The sequence below is a fragment of the Hippichthys cyanospilos genome, chromosome 17, assembly GCF_059441005.1.
Source record: "Hippichthys cyanospilos isolate Australia breed blue-spotted pipefish chromosome 17, RoL_Hcya_1.0, whole genome shotgun sequence".
NCBI lineage: Eukaryota > Metazoa > Chordata > Actinopteri > Syngnathiformes > Syngnathidae > Hippichthys > Hippichthys cyanospilos.
The window spans coordinates 2,375,001-2,395,000 of record NC_142385.1 but is presented as its reverse complement, the minus strand read 5'-3'; the positions used below and the strand labels follow the sequence as shown (position 1 = coordinate 2,395,000).

The following is a 20,000-nucleotide window of genomic DNA, read 5'->3' as shown; positions in this document are numbered from 1 at the left end:
TTTACCTTTGAGTGATGTGACAAGCGTGTTATGGCCATATTCCCTCATGAGGGTAGCCTAGGCTAGGCTAGTTTAACCTTCTTCATATTTCTTGATTATCTCCAGCTTCGTTTCCGTATAAAATATCTTCTTACTTCTCTCTTTAACATCACTTGCAATCTTGGGACCCATGGCTAGCCAATTAAAATTTGAATTAAGCATGACAATGCACAATAAATAGCTTCGTTTCCGTATAAAACATCTTCTTACTTCTCTCTTTAACATCACTTGCAATCTTGGGACCCATGGCTAGCCAATTAAAATTTGAATTAAGCATGACAATGCACAATAAATACCAAAGCACTCTCAAACGAGATCAAGTCTTTAGGCAGCCATCTTTGTGACCCTGTGCGCCGACCAGTAGCAGACCAGCATCTTCATGACCCAGTGACACCAACCAAAAGGAGACCAGTATCTTAGGGAGTTGTGACGCCGACCAATAGCAAACAAGCATTGTATGACGTAAGCGGTGACACGGGTAACAGTCGGATGAGCGCACACTGACCGCCATATTGGATGTGTTGTGCACACTGATTAGATGGACGTGGTGTAAGGCGAAAGAAATGGCATTAAGAGGGGACGAAAAAACGTCGAGGGCCACGTCATAAGGTGAAAAAAAAAGTAAGGCAGAGACGTCGCAAACCGAGGGTCCACGTTAGTGGACTGTAGGAGGAAGCTTGGGTAACCCGAATGACCCCATGTTGCCTTTTTGAGAACTTATCAACTCCATGCCAAAACACACAACCAAAACCAGCTCAATGTATTTTGCTTTGGAAAGTGTTGCAGTATTGGCAGTATTGTTAGTCACTTGTTCATTTGGAAAACACAAACCATTTCTCTGTCTTCATCTGTCTCCACTTTGCAGTCAGAATTCACTGATAGGCCATCAATTAGATCGTCCTGGCTATTTTGAGATGGCTCGACTCGTCCACTGAAGAAAAGCACTGTCTCAGGACTTGGATTAGGCCATGACAGGATGCCCTGTTTGTCCACACAACATAATACCTGCACACAAACATCAGTTGAAAGAAAAAGTATAATAACATTTTGTATGTAATCAGGATTTAATGAAGATGATGATATAGCCGCTTATCTCCACTAGAGTAGCTGGTTTGCTAGTGTGTATGACCCCCAGTCCACATTCACGGCCAGAAAGCAACCCAAATCACCAGGAAAATAATTTACAGTGGACTCCCGGGTTACAGGCTTATGTTATTTTCATGTTGCGAAGTTTTTTCATCCCCTCATTATTGTATTTCCCCGATTTTGTGACAAAAACAACTGTCATGACCCTAGGGGCTTGGCTGTATTTGTGTTGTTTCATCTCCATCTGCAGGCGTTTTTAGGTAATCACACTAATTTTTAGTCGCTGTCAGACTTGCCTGCCTGCAATGCGTCACTACAATTCTCGTCTGCGATTGGTCGGCGTCTCCTCACAGAGATGGTGGTCTGCTATTGGTCGGCCTCACTCGTTTCAAAATGGCGGAACGGTAAGGCTTTGTTTGATTGTGAGTGGTTACAAAACCGTATTTATAGTGCATTTTACTGCTTAATTAAAAGTTGAAAGGGATTTGCCACCAGTCCCAAGAGTCCTAGTGATCTTAAAGAGAGAAGTAAGAAGATGATTTATTTGGAAACGATGCTGTAGATAACCCCTATTAGGGAATATGGGCATAACAAGCGGCAATCAAAGGGAAATAAATCCTTTCTATATTTTTTATTTATGATGTTTTCTGATTGTATTCATGTATATTATATACACGTAGCACTTACTTTACTATTTTGGTTCCATCTTTTACTATGTATGTACAATTTTGATGTTTTTACCTGGGTTTCTAAACGCATTAGCTATTTAACATAGGTTTTAATTGTCGGTGAATTTGCCTAACGATCCCAACCGCGGAACGGATTAATCTCGTGACTTAATTCAAGCTTAATTTTAGCCATGGATCCCAAGATTCCTAGTGATCTTAAAGAGAGAAGTAAGAAGATGATTTATTTGGAAATGATGCTTATAACCCTTATTAGGGAATATGGGCATAACAAGCGGCACTCAAAAGGTAAATAAATCCTTTCTATATTTTTTATTTATGATGTTTTCTTATGTGTGTATATATATATATATATATATATATATATATATATATATATATATATATATATATATATATATATATATATAAATCATACAATAACCCTTATTAGGGAATATGGGCATAACAAGCGGCACTCAAAAGGTAAATAAATCCTTTCTATATTTTTTATTTATGATGTTTTCTTATGTGTGTGTATATATATATATATATATATATATATATATATATATATATATATAAAATCATACAATTATCCTCCATGTTCAGTTTTTTTTGTGTCATATCCATATCCTTGTGGTTACACTCCTAATAAGTGCTGCAGTTTTAGTTTAGAGGTTTTAAACAATTAGAATTCAGCTAATGTGTGTCGCCAGGCAGACTTCATGGCAGACTTCATGTCTGCCTGAGCCCGGAGGCGCTATGCATTCGCTTGAAAAGTAGAAGGCTTCTGTGCAATGACATATTGTGTACAGGCCTTCAAGAAACCTCACGTAGAACGTGGCGTAACTGGGCGCTCACTGCATGAAGGCCGTGGTATAATGATCCACCATGTTTAATGGTGGCGGTAGTTAAATAGATGTTTATAAAAGAAAAAAGAAAAAAAAGAAAAAAACATGTTGCTCGACCAGCTAACATTACCATACATCGAAGGCAGATTCATGGATGCTTTTTTTTTTTGGAACACACAACAGCTGAAGAAGAGCAAAACGGAAATTGGACCGACCCGACTTTCAGCACTGGCATCCATGTCAAGACAAAAGGATTTATTATTGGAAGTGAAATGCGAAGACAAACTCTACAAGCAAGTCATGAAAGTATTTCTGAAGAAAAAAAAGAATGTATTTTGTGCTGAAATTATTTCCGGACAGCTGTTTTGGGTGATTTAATATGTTTTTGTCATTTGATGTCATTTATATTCAATTGTCATGTTTGGAAGGGTTGGGTTGTTGTGAGTTTGTTAGGTTTTTGTTCATGTTTCTGTTCTACTCGCCTCTGCCTTTATTGTCTGTGTTCTCGTTAGTTTGATTTTGTACAGCTGTGGGGATACTTTTTCCAATTTTGCTCCCGGTTCGGTCCTGCCTCATTTCTTTGTTAAAACTTCATTTTTTGGGTCACATATTTTTCAATTTTCCTGCATTTTTTGGGTCCCCTTCCTTCGTACTCCCACTCAACATGCCCAGACTTGACACTTATATTAAATTGCCATTTATATTTTAGCGTACAATCTGGTTAAAGCTTTCCTGCTCTCCGTGGATTTCATAAAACTACGTGGACAAATAAATTGAAATCATTATTACTTATTCCAAGTTTTGGCACGTAGAATGATAAGTTTTAATTGCTGATGCGGGTTTATTGATGTTTGAATGCCCTGAAAAATAGCATGCATAGCCCAATAAAACGTACGAGGTGTCCGGTCACTGAAGGCCTAAGTGTGAAATGCACGGACCACCACTGAAGATATACATATATAGGGAAATTGTTCCAAATAAAATATATACATATATACATACATACACACACATATATATATATATATATATATATATATATATATAAAAGCGAGTAGATTTGAATTTTCTGCTAAATGTACACTTTGATGTATGCTATGCCTTGTGATTTCGGTTGAGCAACATGTTTGTTTTTTGTTTTGTTTTGTTTTTTTAAATAACTTTATTTAACTACCTGCGTTTAACATGTTGGATCAATACAGTATAGCACGGCCTTCCTGCAGTGAGCAAACAGTCATGTCACGTTCAACGTGAGGCATCTAGATGGCGATCTTGTGACTCGATTGGCTATTGCAGCAGTCTATTAAAAATATGGGTCCGTTTACATGTGTCTTTGCACACGGCAGAGAAGGCCCGCAACTGTTGAAGCAAATGCCCTAGGGCTTCAGGCGAAGACAGATTTCATACAGCCTGGTGACACAAGTTTGCTGAACTCTAATTGGCTAAAAACTCTAATATAAAATTACAGCACTTGAAGGATCGTAACCAAATGAATATGACACGAAAAGAATGGAATATGGAGAATAATTGTATACATATTATATGTGTATATATATATATTTAGTAAAAATAAATTTTAAAAAACACGAAAAATGAGGAATCACTGTTGTGTTCTGATTTTGGCATATTCTTTTTGAAGCAACCTTTATATATTATCAAACAGAACTTACAGTGACAGAGCCAAGAGTGTGTAAAAGGCTGGAGGTGTAGCAAAGCGTCTGAGACTCTCCCTTCAGTACACCAACAAGGTGTCTCCACACACAAAGCATCATCTCCTGCAAACATGAACACATACAGTATGTCAATAATGTTCAAATAACTGCTGTCATCCCAGTACAAGGCCAGGTGCAAATACAACACCCACATGTGCAAAGGCATCTTCAGTATGTCTATGGGGAAAAGGAATCTTTTTGGATCTCATGTATCAAAAGTTAGGTGTCATTCAATCATTGTTTTATGTTTCTGATATGATCCTCCATGAGTGAGATCGGCCAAAACACACTAACGATCTGTAGAATTTTACATTCATTTTTCTTTCGTATAATTGGTTATACTATCTGAAAATATTCATAAGAAAATATTGGCAAGATAAAATTCTGATTGGAACAACCCTGGACAATATGGTAGCTATATAATCAAGAGGTTTTCCACTCAGACTCCTTGAGCGACTTGGCTGATCCAGATTCAGATCACATGTAGTATCTGTATATTTTTGTATATGCCTTATTACTGTATAATGAGTTACATTGACAATAATAAGTGGAGAAAAACGCAATCGATCAATCAAATTTTATTTGTATAGGCCTGAATCACCGAAGTCTCAAAGGGCTTCACAGGTGAAAAGAGGTCAAGACTTCTTTTGAAAAAAAAAAAAGTCGTACGGAGACATCTTTTCGTTATAGGTACACAACAACATCCCCTGCTCAAAGCTCAAATTGGCATAATTCTTAAGTATTCTGTCAAATAGTTAATTGAACAACATACATTTATTGTACATTTTTTTAAACCGTCTAACAGATAAAACATAATCAGCAGTTTCAACAGACTTAATACAGCAAAGCTAAGTCAAATAAAGATGTCAAATAAAACATCACATGTAGGCTTCATTCAAATAAAGAGTTCTATATTTGGATTCAAATATAATCTGGATTCAAACAAAACGTTTGGAAGAGCAAGAAAAACTTTTTGGTTCAATGAATAATTTTTTGGAAGTGTAAACAAAAACTTTTTGCTCTCCATCATTTTTCATTTGTGGTCTCCTTCACTCTTTTAGAGTTTTCACTCCCAGCCTCTCTTATTTACTGGTTTTGCTACTATTGGCACAAAACTAATGAGTGGGCGGGCTTTATCAGGAATTTTCCTCATTGGATGCATTGTTTTAAATGACATTCTCTGTGATGACAGACATTTACAAACATGTATAAATTGTGTTTGGTTTAGGTTACTAAATAACCAAGGTCACGTTTCTTGACTTTTCTTAGAATGGTCTGAGAATCGTATTAGCCTACTGAATTAAATCATATACGTACTTGTGACGACGACAAGTTAAAAGCAAAATATGTGAACAAAAATCAGTTACTGACTGCAAGGGGTCCGTCCCCAAAGGTCTTCAGAGAATTTAGCAAACACCCACAAGAGTCGCTTAAAAGAAATGCAGGTTTCCTTTCGAACATGAAGCACTGTACGCTGTGGTAAAATTACAAGTATATAATGTTGTTAAAAGAAATGTATACAATACTTTTTAAGCCTACAACTAGTCATTTCCCTACTTCGGACCAATCTTTCACTTCTGGTGTTAACTGAATCTAAAATTTTGGTTCAATCAAAGTAGGATCTAGAATAGCAGTTTTTAGCAAAATGACTTCAAAGGCCTTTTCTACAATGGCCTTTTTATTTCACAGTGCTGTTCTTCAGCAGAATAAATTGGTCTGTCAATCAAGGTTAGGACATATGTGTGTTATCACCAAGGTTAGAATTGGGGAGAATTGAAGATGGTGTGTTAACTTGCAGAAAACAACTCATCAAAAACATCCTGCTGCTGCTGTACTCCTGAGGTGAAGGCCTTACATTATCATCCAAACAATTTGAGTAACTGAAAATGACTTCTCTCCTGAGGCTAATCACTTAACTGAATCTGCCTCATGATTTGATTGAGAAGACCAAGTTATTCTGCTGAAAAACACCATTATGAAATTAACAAAAAAGCCACTGTGGAAAAGGAGACACATGTTATTGGGAACATTAAAAAGTACATTAAAAGACCATCGTGGAAAAGAACAGCAGGTAATAAAAAACGTCTTTGTAAAAACCTTCTTTATTATTTAAAGGCTTGGGAAATTGAAAACAAACTTATTGTAACTTACAAACAAACTTACTATTGTGAAGTAGATTTTAGATCCTTGTTTTACAATGGAGTGGCCATATTGTACTGTATATTTATCCAAATCTAACTTATTTCAAAATTGAGTTTTTATTCATTTAGAAAAAATGGGCTTCCATAAAAAGGGAGATGAAAATTGACCAAATATTTTTGCCACAAAGGACTGACTTGCTTGGAAAAAAAAAAAAAAAGACGTTATTACTGCACACCCCAATGTCATGAGGAGATGGTGAAACGGTGTCCAAATTTAAATATCACCCAATCTTAATGTGCAGCATTCTACACGTACCAAAAATTTCTGTCAAGATCATATCATGTGCTGACTTCCTTCCAATCACGGCCCTATTATACACATTTTGATGAACACCTAAATGTTTGACTTTACGGCAAAAATAAAAGCACTGGTCTCAAACCTTGTTATACTTCTGTATGAAATACTGTAGTCTAGTGTATGTGGTATTTATTTCTTAATTTCTTAATTAAAGTTTGCTTGATCCACTCCCACCTAAAGGTTAAAAGGAGAACTACTTCAGCGGTAAAAGAAAACAAAAAACAAACAAACAACGTGTGTGTATTGTTATACAAACCTGATAGTGAGAAGCTGTAAGAAAAATAAAATCTGTGAGGTAGTCAAAGATGGTGAATTAGCCACAGTTGTTTATCTGTGGTAGTTGCACAGGATAAGGTCAATGAACATAATGCCAAGCAGGTTAAGGTAACATTTGTAGCCAGGTGAGTCGATTTAGGTTCAAACAACAAGAAATTATATACCTGAGAGGAAACCACTTCAGTGTAGCTGCTTAGAGTGTCCTCGGAGAATTTAGCAAGCTAGGAGCAAAAGAAAAGTTGAGTGAAAACCCTGGAGTAGGCATATTCCAAGGAACCTTGTTTACAATTTATTTCCAGCGCCGAACAAGTTCAAAACCCAAATAAGTATGAAATGTCACACAAAAGAAAAAAAAAAAAATCCTTTTAAGCTTCTGCTTGTAAAAAGGAGAGACAACATTTGGCTGACTGGCTGATGGATTGAAAATTTTGGGTAAATGGGTCCACTTTCAAACAGGACCAGCAAAAATGTAATAACCCCTATGACAGTCCTTTTATTGGTGAATTTAAATTTTATGGGCAAATTGCTATACAACGAAAGGTATACACATATTTTTTTAACCATGGCATAGGCTAATCCCACTGTTGTAGATGTAGTTGACTTTTAGTTCTGTATTCAGCTGTGCTTCTCATTTTCCTCGTATTAATTGCATTTTTACTTTTTGTGCATTTACAGGAAATGAGGCTGACAAAGTGGTGCACGTAACCATGGTGGTGTTTGTCACTGGGAGAGAAGAATCTTTGCTGCGACCAACATGAAGAAGTGAATGTTGGAACGCTGAAGTTCAGAAAAAGTTTCCTTTAAATAAATTATGCTGATTGTCCAGTATGCTTATAAAACTGAGCTCTTATGAAGCATTTTTTCAAAGCGATTTTTTAGTTTTCTTTCATTGTAAATAAAAACAATTGTCACCTTTTTTAAAAAACAATAAAAACAACAAGCTCAAGCTCCCCATCAGCAGCCTGAAGGAGGAATTCAAGGTGAGCCGTAGTAGGGAGGTTCTGCAATACAGAGTATCATGTGACCCAAAAGTTTCTCTCGCTGGGATTGAAGTCAGAACAAGGCGGAGATGGAGGGCTGCAGGGGCTGTGGATGTCGCCAAGTCATGTCTGCGACATAGGGCTCTGGTGGGGACGGTGGCGCAGGGAAAAGCAGTCCTGGGGAGCAGTGCAAACCCGCATTACGACAAGACAAAGGGAAAGGAGAGGGGAACACTGCTCCAGGACGAGGAGCGAGCAACAGTTGAAGAGGAGCGAGCCACCAGAATGGTTGGTATGCGGCAGCAAGGAGCGTGGACGAGATGGGAGCAGGCAGCAGAACGCAAAGTAACATGGACTGAGCTGTGGAAAGCCGAGCCCCAGCGCATAAAATTTCTGATCCAGGCTGCCTATGATGTACGGCCAAGCCCGTCTAACCTATTCTGTTGAGGGAAGGTGGATTCTCCAGCTTGCGTTCTGTGCCAGAAGAGAGGGACCCTGGAGCACATCTTGAGCTGCTGTCCGAGGGGCCTGAATGAGGGGCTGTACCGCTGGCGCCATGACCAGGTCCTCAAGGCAATAGCAAACACCATCTGCAGTGGAATCGCCCACTGCAAGCGCCTCTGCCGAGTGAGAAAGACCATTGCCTTGGTCAGAGCTGGAGAAGAACCACCAGTTGCTGCCAGGACTTCTTCCTCTGGCCTGCTTGCAACGCCACAGGACTGGATGCTGAAAGTTGATCTGGGGAAACAACTAAAGTTCCCAGAGAATGTGGCTAAAACATCAAGGCCAGACGTGATGCTGATGTCAGCGTCCTCCAAGCAGGTCATGCTTCTGCAGTTCACTGTCCCGTGGGAAGATCGCATTGAGGAAGCCAATGACAGGAAGAGAACTAAATACCAGGAGCCGGTGGAGGAAAGCCAGCTTAAGCAAGCCGATTGAGATGAGATGCAGAGGGTTCGCAGGCCAGTCCCTCTGCAGGGTGTACAGCATGCTGGGCATCACAGGGGCCAGTGAGAGAAGGACCATTAAAACAGCTGCAGAGGTAGCAGAGGTTGCCTCATGGTGGCTGTGGATCAGGAGAGGAGATCCATGGATAGGGTAGCGCTTCCTGGACACAAGCTGGGGCCTGATCAACCCTGGCTGGGTCGCCTGGGGGAGAGCATATGATGCTTGAAAGAACCGAAACGCTCTGAAACGATCCCAGGTATCATCACTGACGATGTGTTCAGGTTGCATCACTAGTTGAGGTATGTTACAAGCAATGCTGTACTCGTAACTATGCATGCTCTAAATCAACCTGTTGCACCTATCATTCCAAAAGTATTTACTGTACTGGTAGTCTTTTAACTTCACTAATAAGACAATTTTAAATCTTTGAGACGATATTACAATATATCCTTTAAAACATCTTAAAAATATATTCACATACTGGCTATATACTTTAAAATATATACATACCCATCCAAAATTAGGGTTTACATCAAGGAATTTGTTTCTGGTTAAACAAAGAATTCTTTATATCATTTAATGAATCCAACTTAAATACCGTATTTTCCGGACTATAAGGCGCACCGGTATATAAGCCGCAGCAGCAAAAATTGACCCAAAAAACATCTTTTGCCACAGATAAACCACACTGGACTATAAGCCACAAGTCATAACATCAGATATTTATGCAAAAAGATGGTATATGAAAGTTTTATTTTATTTTTTTATATATTTTTTAAAATCGTTGACCAACTGCAACATCCTCTCTTTAACAGCATTCTGTCTCCCATTGTTTATTTGATAGATTAATTTAGTGAACATTGCATACACTGCACCGAAAATATATATACATGATAATATTATAAATACGATCATATATACTGTATACTGTATATCAAACACAAACTTTTATACAAGATCTTTATGCCGTCCTCACTTCGAAGCTTCGAGTTTTTCGCCAGCCAGACGGCTGGATAACGACGTTTCAAACAACCAGACTGTCTTTCCTTTTGCTCTGCTTTATTTCATGATCTTTGGATCACAATAATACATTTTACTTTTGATTATACTTTCAACTACATTTCAGAGTCTGTACGTTTACTTGAATAGATTTTTGGATTAGCACTTTTACTTGTCGTTTTTTTTTTTCCCCCCACAAAGTGTAGCTTTACTTTTACTCAAGTAAACAATCTGTGTACTTTGCCCATCAATGCTGGACACAACAAATTGATGGCTTAGTAGTTTTCAAATCAGATTTAAAGGAAAAAAGTTTGTTGAATTATTCTTGGTTACTTTAAAGTAAACAAACCTCAAAATATTGCAAAATCTCAAATGTATTATATAATCGACACGACAAGTTAAAATTTTGGAACTGAGTTTAATAAGGGTCATTGTAATTTACATGATTTGCTTTTGTGGGCCACAATTTGGCCCCTGGCTCTCGAGTTTGACACCTATGATCCAAGTTAACCAATGCAAAATCACACAGAGATTTATGAGCAAACTCAAAACACAGGCCGAGACAAACTGGTGGTATGCTTAAACATTTTTTTTTCTAGCACAACCATTTTAAGATAATCACTGCACTGAATTTCAAAACTTTGAGGCTAATGTAACACTATTTTGGGTTTGAGTTTCATGAGTAGATTCAGTTTCATTCAGATTCAGTTTCATGAGTAGATTGTTCGTTGTTGTAGGGTTCACAGGTGCTTTCTCCAAGTTTAAGATCCTTCTGCCAGATATTCAGTAGGATTTACACCAAGGCTAATAAAGGCCACTTCAGAATCTACTATCTACTAGTCTACTATTTTGCTGTTAGGTTATCTGATTAAATAGAATGCTGGCAAAAGGCAGAATTTTTTTAATGGTTTGTGAATTCATTTACCAGTCCGGCTGGAGATACATGGCTGAACTCGGCAAGGACCCTCGCCTCTCCAAAGGCGTTCACCAGCACCCACATGACAGGGAATAGCAGGGGTAAGACAGGCAGAACACCCATCAGCTGAAAATACAGTGCCTCTCATTACAATTACAAATATGTTAATATGTACTAGAAGGTAAAATTAAGCACATTAATATGAATTACTTAAAGAACTCTGAACATTTTTACACCAATGATGCACAGTTTTTGGCAGAATGAGGTTCTTTAATTTGTTTCACTAGGGAAGTAAAAGTTCATTCGAGACCTATTTTGCATTTTTTTATCCATCCACAGTGGGCTGGGAACAAAAGTAATTACATTCATTCTTCCATTTTCTATAGCAGTCAAATTAATTTCGTGGACTAGGTTAAAAACAAATTTCAATTTTGAAAGTTACCTGAAGCTGCAAAAAATTGTAGCTGTTAGGGGTGAGGTTGGGTGCGTCACAAAAGTAGCGTATGGAATTTACTAGCAGGAATGCAACCTACAATAAAAGATCAAAACCACAACAAAAAGAAAAATTATAATTTGAAAAACATTGCCTAGGAAAAATTGAAGAAAACATTACAAACAAGTATGTTAATTTTACTCACAAGCACAACAGGACAAACAAGCTTGGTAATGACGGACTGCACTGTAAACCTTTCATTGTCGAGCACTGTAATTGGCCGGGATGCTGCAAACTCCAAATTGTTCCTTTTGAAATGGAAATGTGAGAAAGAATCAATGGAAAACAATTCACTTCTCTATCTTTCTCTATCTGATGAAAATCCTTTCAACAAATGTCTGTGCATGTCCGTACACCCGTGTGTGTGTGTAGGTGCATGAACATGTGTATGGGCCAAAATTGGACAGTCAAAATAATCCATCCTGTTCATTTGAGCATATACTGTCACTGCTATGACCTTCTTTGTAGGTCTTGGGGTGCTACACGTTCCTCTCAAATTTTGTAGGACTGGGTCAAACATACTGGGGTTGCATTTTGTTTTCTTTTTCAACCCTCCTGTTGCTTTATCTTTATTTTATTTTCACAGTTTTAGGTACTATAATGGCTAAGTCATTGATTATGATAACCAGTTTTTATTAGATTTTTAGTTGCTTTCAAGTATGGTACAGACACTTGCATTTTATATGAATTTGTTTATTTATTTTGAAATAACAGCATTTTCATGTTAAGATATACAGTGGGTTTATGAGATTAATCTGTTCCACGGTTGGGATTGTAACGCAAATTCATCATACATTGAAAAAAAAGTTTAACATTTTTCAAAAAGGGAAATAACAAACAGATGGAACTAAAACTAACATCAAATATAAAATAATGAATGATGTAATTGGAAAAAAATATAAAAAAATTGAAAAAAATCAGCTTGAGTTATAATTGTCTCAGGAACTAGTACCTTTATGTGATTTTAATAGTAACACTAGTTCTCAAGAATTACTGGATGGATTTGGTGAAACCTGTTATTCACCTCCCGATAAAGTTACTATGAAGTTACTATGAGTGAAACTATGAAGTTTGGTGCTTTGCAGTTACCGTATTTTCCAGACTATAGGGCGCACTGGTATATAAGCTGCAGCAGCAAACGATGACTTTTGTCATGGATAAGCCGCACTGGTCTATATGCTGCAGGTAATAACATCAGATCTTTACGCAAAAGAGGGTAGATTTAGGTAATTTTTTTTAGTTATTTAATTTTTTTGTAATTTTCTGCCATTAGCTAAATCTTCTCTTTAACAGACTGAACAAATCCTCTCTTTAACAGACTGAACATGCCTGCATGTTTAGTCCCAATATATTTATAGAAAATGGATGGATGAATGAATATCTGTTAGTTAAATAGCAGTTCAAAATCAAAATCAATACTTCAATGGCATCTTTTTTGGTCTCCTATATTCGATGTTTATTTTAGTGAATATAACACATTCTACATAATTCATATACAATCATAAATACATAAATAAAATCACATATACTGTGTACTGTACATAAAATTTACACATCATAAATTTACCCAAAATTTTATACATTTATTAAATGTAGACATATATATTTTTTAATATATTGTTTTGACTCTTTTTGAACACAGCCATTCATTCACATCTTTTCAGTTATATTTGATAGCTGTTCCATAAATTGACACCTCGAACAGATACACACATTTGCTTGCTGGTGGCTAGAAAAAAGACAACACAAACAAACAAACAAAAAACAAACAGATAAGCTGCACTGGACTATAAAGCGCAGGGCTCAAAACATGAGGCAAAAGTTGAGGCTTATAGTGAGAAAAATACGACAATTTAACTTGATGCTGTATTTTCCAAATTATAAGACGGTCCCACAAGCCTTTCCTTTGATAATCTTGGCAAAAATCTTACGAAATATGTAGTTATCAATATTAGTTAAACGGTCCAGTGTGGCTCACCTGCAGTTTACTTTTACTAGCCAACGGGGGGCATTTAAAAAAAAATTGACTTGCAGCTTGTGCAGTCTGACCAAAACTGTTTTATTGTTCAATTTTTCCTGCTGTGGCTTATACACCATTGTGGCTTATAGTCTGGAAAATATAGTACGTATATTTTGCTGAATGACGTGAGCAGCACAATATTATTTAGCAACCCTATTATTTAGCAAATTCATCGACGTGGTAAAGGTGGACCAGTAATTATGCTCATGCATATTGATCAAAACTACGAGACAACTAAAATAATTGGAACACATCTACCTCTCATTCAGTAAACACATCATTCATCCATCACTAGAGACACAGTTGCACACAATCCTTGACATATTACCAACAGCCAAAAATATCTAGATCAAGCACTATTTTTTTTCATTCTTTCGTGTGGAGAAAATATCAGGTCACTCATTAGAGGCAACGAGAAAAAAACCGACATGACAGCATATGTCATTCTTTTTAAGAGAGGCTTTCCTACTTTGTTAGCGGCAGAGGCAAAGACACATTACTGAGGTAGAGAAACTAACTTTAACGCATTTTATGGGTAGTTGACATGACGCCTGATTTTTCTGTAATCAAGTAAAAATCCTCCATTAAAATGTTTTCTTTTTCCTCATAACTGATGTTAATAATTGAACATAGGATGTTTAATGTAACAGTTTTACTTTCTGAATAAAAATGTTTTATCTTCTTTTTACTGTACGGTAAACATGTGAAAAGTCCTGCGGTATGACCGTAATAAATTAAGTATGAATTACGAACATGTAAAAAATAAATTCATTTCTCTAAATAAATGTTCATAAAGGCTTTTGGCATTAATTTATACATAATTACTCTAATAGAAAGGTTTGAAATATGACTTGCATAATAACTGCAGTAAGTTAATTTTTGGAACAATAATGCTGTCCTGTGGCGTGACATGAAAGATGAGGTTTTTGAGACAGGAAATTTCAATGACAGCTATTGGGGTCCTTATGTCAAGACAAACTAGGAAGTCCAGGATATATTGCATTGTCATTTGAAGATTGAAAGGTGAGAGTTAATCTCTTATTAATTTACAAATTTCATACTTTGTGTCAAATAATTATCTCCACTTTTGTTAGTCCCGTGGTGTGACGGCTGTACTTTCATAATATTGAAACATTTATACTTTTAAATCATTCATTACGCTAGTAAGATGCTAACACGGAGAAATGAATAATAAGGATTCAAAATGGCCTCAATCGTGAAAATCTCCTGTTGTGTGACTGTATTGTCCTCCAGTGTGACACACACTGAAGTAAGTTGTGTTTGTCGTTAGAAGCCTATTGTTTTTAAAATATAGGCTGTTTTAATATTTTTAATATATTCTTTATTTGTAATATAGTGTATTTTATTTTGGAAAAGGACAATGTACAATATCAAGCATAAATTTAGCTATTTATTGCATTGTATACCAGAGTTAGCTCGACACTAACTGGCACCTGCATTCCCTTTCATTTTGCTCCCCTGTGTTATCATTGTTTGTGGTATGGAAATTGACTGGTCACTGAGAATTGTTTTGAAACTGTTTTTCATGCCTTAGGAATGCTCATGACTTGGAATCCATAGCTGCTCATCAGTTTAAACCAAGGCACCAAGCTGAAAAATTCAGAGAGAGAAAAAACTGCAGGAGAATAATGTCATTTTATATGTAGACTTTTCAGAGAATTATGTCTGTAAACAAAATTCTGAAAGTCAAGCTTTCCACTTTGGTGGTAACAGGCGACCATTCAGACACTGGTAGCATACACATAAAATGGATATGAGAGCTATGCCACCATCTCAAAATCACTGAGGAACGATGATGGTGCTGTGTGGGCTCACATAAAACCAGTCATTGAATACCTATAGAGTCAGCATGACACACAGTTCCAGTCTCTCCACATTATCAGCGATGGCCTCGTGACACAGTATAGAATCTGTTTCCTTATGAGTAAAAAAAAGTCAACTGTATGGCACAACATTGGCAAAAGAATGCTTTTCAGTCACCTGAAAAGGAAGACTCCATCTACTACTCCGAGATGACATTATTGGGGCAATTTCTGAGCCTGAGCCCTGTGGCAGAGCAGCTAAATTAACAAACCTCACCTGGCTCATGTTCAACTTCTAGCTGCAAAATGTTTACAGATCAAAACAAACATTTGTCAAAGCTGTTCAAATTGTTAATAAAATGGTCTTAAAATGTTCTCAAAATGTTGATAATCCTAGATTTTCTGAGGTAAAAACGTTTGGTCAAAACAATTCATGAATTTTACAGTGTTTTAGTTATGAATCTGATGTGTTCATATACAATAATTACAGAAAGAGACAATATTTTATCTACATTTTTGTATGATGTCAGATGATTTGAATTTTTGATTGTTCTAGTTGAACCTTAATAAATTTCAACGAATTGAACAGCGTCTCATCTTCTCATATTGTCATGTGGGGTGAACATCATGTCATGTGTGGCATCAATTGAAATGCAATTAGAAGGCTTTTAGAAGGTTCAATACAGGCATTTCCATAGTCCGGCCCGGGGACCAAATGCGGCCCATGGTCAATTTCCATCCGGCCCGCAGCCTCCGTCATAAAATCAATAACGTCTGGATGAATTAATACATTGGGCAGCAGCGCTGTTATCTGCGTGTGCTAATTGCTGCCATCTATAGGCTCAATTAGGAACAGCAAATTAGTATATGAGTAATTGACTGTATGAGCCCCTAACTTTCTAAAATGGCGACAATCAACAAAAGGAGGAACGTTGGAGGAAGGAAGGAAAGGAAAGTGACTGCGAGGGCCGACGGTTCAAGGATGAGGTGAAATTGGACTATTTCTTCACTGAAATACGCAACAACTGTGTCTGCTTCATTTGTCAAGAGACAGTGGCTGTTTTTAAAGAGTTCAATGTGAAGCGACGTTACCAAACAAAACATGCTGACGTATATTGCAAGATCACAGGTAATGAACGCAAAGAGAAACTAAAACATCTTGAAGCTAGTTTACCAGCAGCTTTATATCGCCAACTTTTACTGATAGCTAGATAAGGACAAGTTACGAGAGATTCGAGCATTTGGTAAGAAAATGCTAAGCTTGTTCGGTTCGACGTATTTGTGTGAAAAGACATTCTCGGTTATGAACTTAAATAAGAGCCGTGTGAGGACACGGCTATCTGACTCTCACTTACAAGACATCTTGCACATCCATACTACTGCCATAGAGCCAGACTTGGCCTTTGTCCTGCACTCAAGATCTCAGTTTTACCCATCACACTTATGCGGACAAGTCATTTTTCATTTACGGTAAGTCTTGAAAATGTTTTTGTTTTTTTAACTTTGACTTTTGACTCCAGAATAATAACCATTTAAAAATCCAATCAACATTTATAGTTACTGATGTCATATTTTAAATGAGCCCTGCACTTGTTGATATGACTATTACTTGTTAATTTCTCTGTTATTGTGTTTAAAATGTTTATGAATATTAAACTGCCATGGTGAGATATTTTTTCTTGTTTCAAATGTAATTTGCACCCGAGTACAATTACTTCTGTTCAAATGTTACAAAAAAGTTAGTGTTAAAAAAGTGAAGTTTAGTGAATATTAAATTTCAGTATTTAATGTCAATTCAATTTTTATATGCACGTTTCAAATGAACCAAAACACATGCTTAAGATAGCTGAAATTAAAATAAACAAACAAATGTGAAACACAGAACGGCTTGCTGAAATGTATTTAAATTAATTGCTGTTATATGTAAAGAACACCCACCAAGGTGGGGCCCCCTACATTTTTAACACACCAAATCTGGCCCACTTTGCAAAAAGTTTGGACACCCCTGGTTTAGTAGATCCAGTGCTGAGGTGTATTTTTTAAAAAGAGGCATAATTTAGGCATAGGGAAAAAAAGAGCATTTTCATCACAATAATATAATTTTAGAAGAAAGTTCCATTAGTATGAGCAATAAAACATAAAGTCAAGATTTTTTTCACTGTTGTTGCCGCAGGTCATGAGACAGTACAGTCCAATGTTGAAGTAAATTGGATGAACCGAGTAGTGAGCAAAAGCATGATCCCTGTTGAAGTTACAAACACAGGATCTACAGGAAATTTGCTGTAAGAATTATAATGTTCTTTTTGCCAGTTGATGGTTGTCATGTTTGGTTGGGTTTTGTTGTTTTTTTTGTGTTGTGTTGTGTTTTGTTTATGTTCTTAAGTTCATCCTTATGCACCCTTGTGTCTGCCTTTCCTGTCTGTGTCTCGTTTGAGTTTGTCCACCTGCCTGTTTACCTGCCCTTCATGTCATCCAATCAGTTTCCCCTGCCTTTTGTCTCCCTTCAGCTGTTTTGTGTTTCCTTGTTCAGTGTGAAGTTTATTCAAGTCCCCAGTTTTCATTCAGTTCTTGTCGGGTCATTGCTTGCTTTTTTGACCTTGCTGTTATGCTGCCACCTTGCCGTTCTCAGTGAGTTTTTTCTTAGTTCCTTGTTCTGTTGCTACCTTGTCCGTTTTTGCCTTGTTTATGAATAAACCTTAATTTTTGAGCCAGTTCCTCTCAGTTTTCCTGCATATTTGGGTCCCCTTCCATCCTTGCCTCCACACGACATGTATCGTCGCATTAATCGTGACACAACCTGGCACAACCTGATACTGGCCCTAAATTATTAAAGGACCTGTATCATCTTAGTTAAACAAAATAAGAGTTTGCTTTTTTTTTTTTTTTTTTTTTTTTTTTTAATAGAGACATTTCTAACCAGGAATTGAAATGTCTTGTTGACTGAAACTGCGCATCCCACAGTGTGGCTGACATGCCTTCTTACTACGTCATTCTAAAGCTGACTGGAACAATAACAAAGAACAAACCTAACAAAATCTTGGGGTATGTCAACTTATGAGGTGTGATTTTACTATGTCCAGAAATTCAAAAGTACATGTGAACAGTGCTTTACATTGAGAAATGTAAGACATTAGTAGCAGAAGAAAAATTCTCAACTATAGTAGCAGTCTTTATACAGCATGAATGTTCTGTAAAAATTCATCCAGCTCACATGGCTCACATCTATGCAATGAAGCCAACGTGTAATTACATGGCTATTACCTCAACTTCGGCTGCAATTGTTGAAATAGTGCACATTTTTATTTTAATTTTGAGGCAAATCCACTCTAGTATTGGCAATGTGCTCATGCATTCCTTTGTCAAAGGATGACAATCACAAACACCAGCTTCTTGTCCGTGTCCGTGTTGATCCCGAATAAACATTTTCACAACTTCAATATGTTCTACAGTAAAATTTTATATGTAATAAAACATTGTTGTTTACGAGGCAGACTGCACAAAATCTCTTCCAGAATAAGTAAGAAATTATAAAAAAAAGAAATGAATGAAGGAAAATAACCCATGGAAGTTTTTTAGGGTGTGAAATTAACATTGTGACATGTAGTTAAAGGGACAATGTGTAAGATTTAGACCGTTTTTCATTACAGACAGCAGGAGGTACTGCATTTACCAGTGTTCGTACCTACAGTATAACAAACATGGCAGCCTCCGGAGGAGTGCCACCTCTCATGCAATATAATTTAATGCTAACTAGACGTACTATTATACTTAAAACATACTGTTTGCCGACCTACGATTATATTTAAAACATACTGTTGGTCGTTAAGAACACATTTATTTGCAAGTTTTTTACATTTATAAAAATGAAGAATGGTCTAAATTTTACACATTGTCCCTTTAAAACCTCCAAAAAGTTAAACATCCATAATTGGTGCCCTGAATTAAATCTAACAAATTGGGAAAGAAATGCTCAGGGTCAATGAGGAGAGTGGACAACCCTGGCGAGTACCCCTATCTAGTAAAATCAATCACTGCAAGGGCTCTAATTATATTGCTTGCTTCTTGTATCTCTGTGAAGAGTTTGTGTCTGTGGATATTTACATGCTTGTCAAACCATCAACTTTTAACAGACTTGGGAGAGGTGCCGCCCCTGCTTCATGAAATACCGTGACTTCAAATGGATGGAAGCAAATATTTTTCAGGATCAAGATTCCTTTTGGTTTTGGTCCTTAGTGAAACACTTTCCTATTTGGGCTGCAGTTTAACCATTGAGCGGCATTGATTTTCAATAAAATATACACTTTTTATATTTACTTTCAAAATCAATTTTCTTAAAAATGGTTTGACATAAAAATACAGTCGGCCCCCGGCTTACGAGCACCCTGATTTACGAACAATTCGCCTTACGAGCGTGGTTCAGGGAGAATTTTGTCCTCCGCTTACGAACAAACCTCTCGCCTTACGAGCAATTCGACATGCCGGCCATTGAGTATATAGATATGTTCTCGTTTAATTGCGTCAGTAAAATCAACAGTAGCGACAACATTAATCATCAGTAGATGCTTGGGGCAGTAACGTGAACGCTATTGCTCTTACAACGTCACACTGACTGTCTCACTCACGGTGTCTAAATATATTACCATTTAAGTGTAGTGTTTGTACAGCTAAAGGGAAAAACAGCTGACATGAA

The 20,000-nt window shown here is 36.9% G+C and overlaps 1 protein-coding gene across 2 annotated transcripts in view; it reads right to left on the bottom strand.

Moving 5' to 3' along the window:
• tmem94 (transmembrane protein 94) overlaps nt 1-20,000 on the bottom strand; it is a 73,839-nt gene that overhangs the window by 36,323 nt on the left and 17,516 nt on the right. For both annotated transcript variants that reach the window (XM_088438844.1, XM_088438845.1), the window contains exons 8-13: nt 11,613-11,715; nt 11,417-11,503; nt 10,984-11,100; nt 7,296-7,352; nt 4,315-4,419; nt 871-1,044 (exon numbers count right to left, since the gene is read on the bottom strand). In XM_088438844.1, the coding sequence (XP_088294970.1) occupies nt 871-1,044; nt 4,315-4,419; nt 7,296-7,352; nt 10,984-11,100; nt 11,417-11,503; nt 11,613-11,715 (643 nt within the window). The remainder of the gene's footprint in view (nt 1-870; nt 1,045-4,314; nt 4,420-7,295; nt 7,353-10,983; nt 11,101-11,416; nt 11,504-11,612; nt 11,716-20,000) is intronic.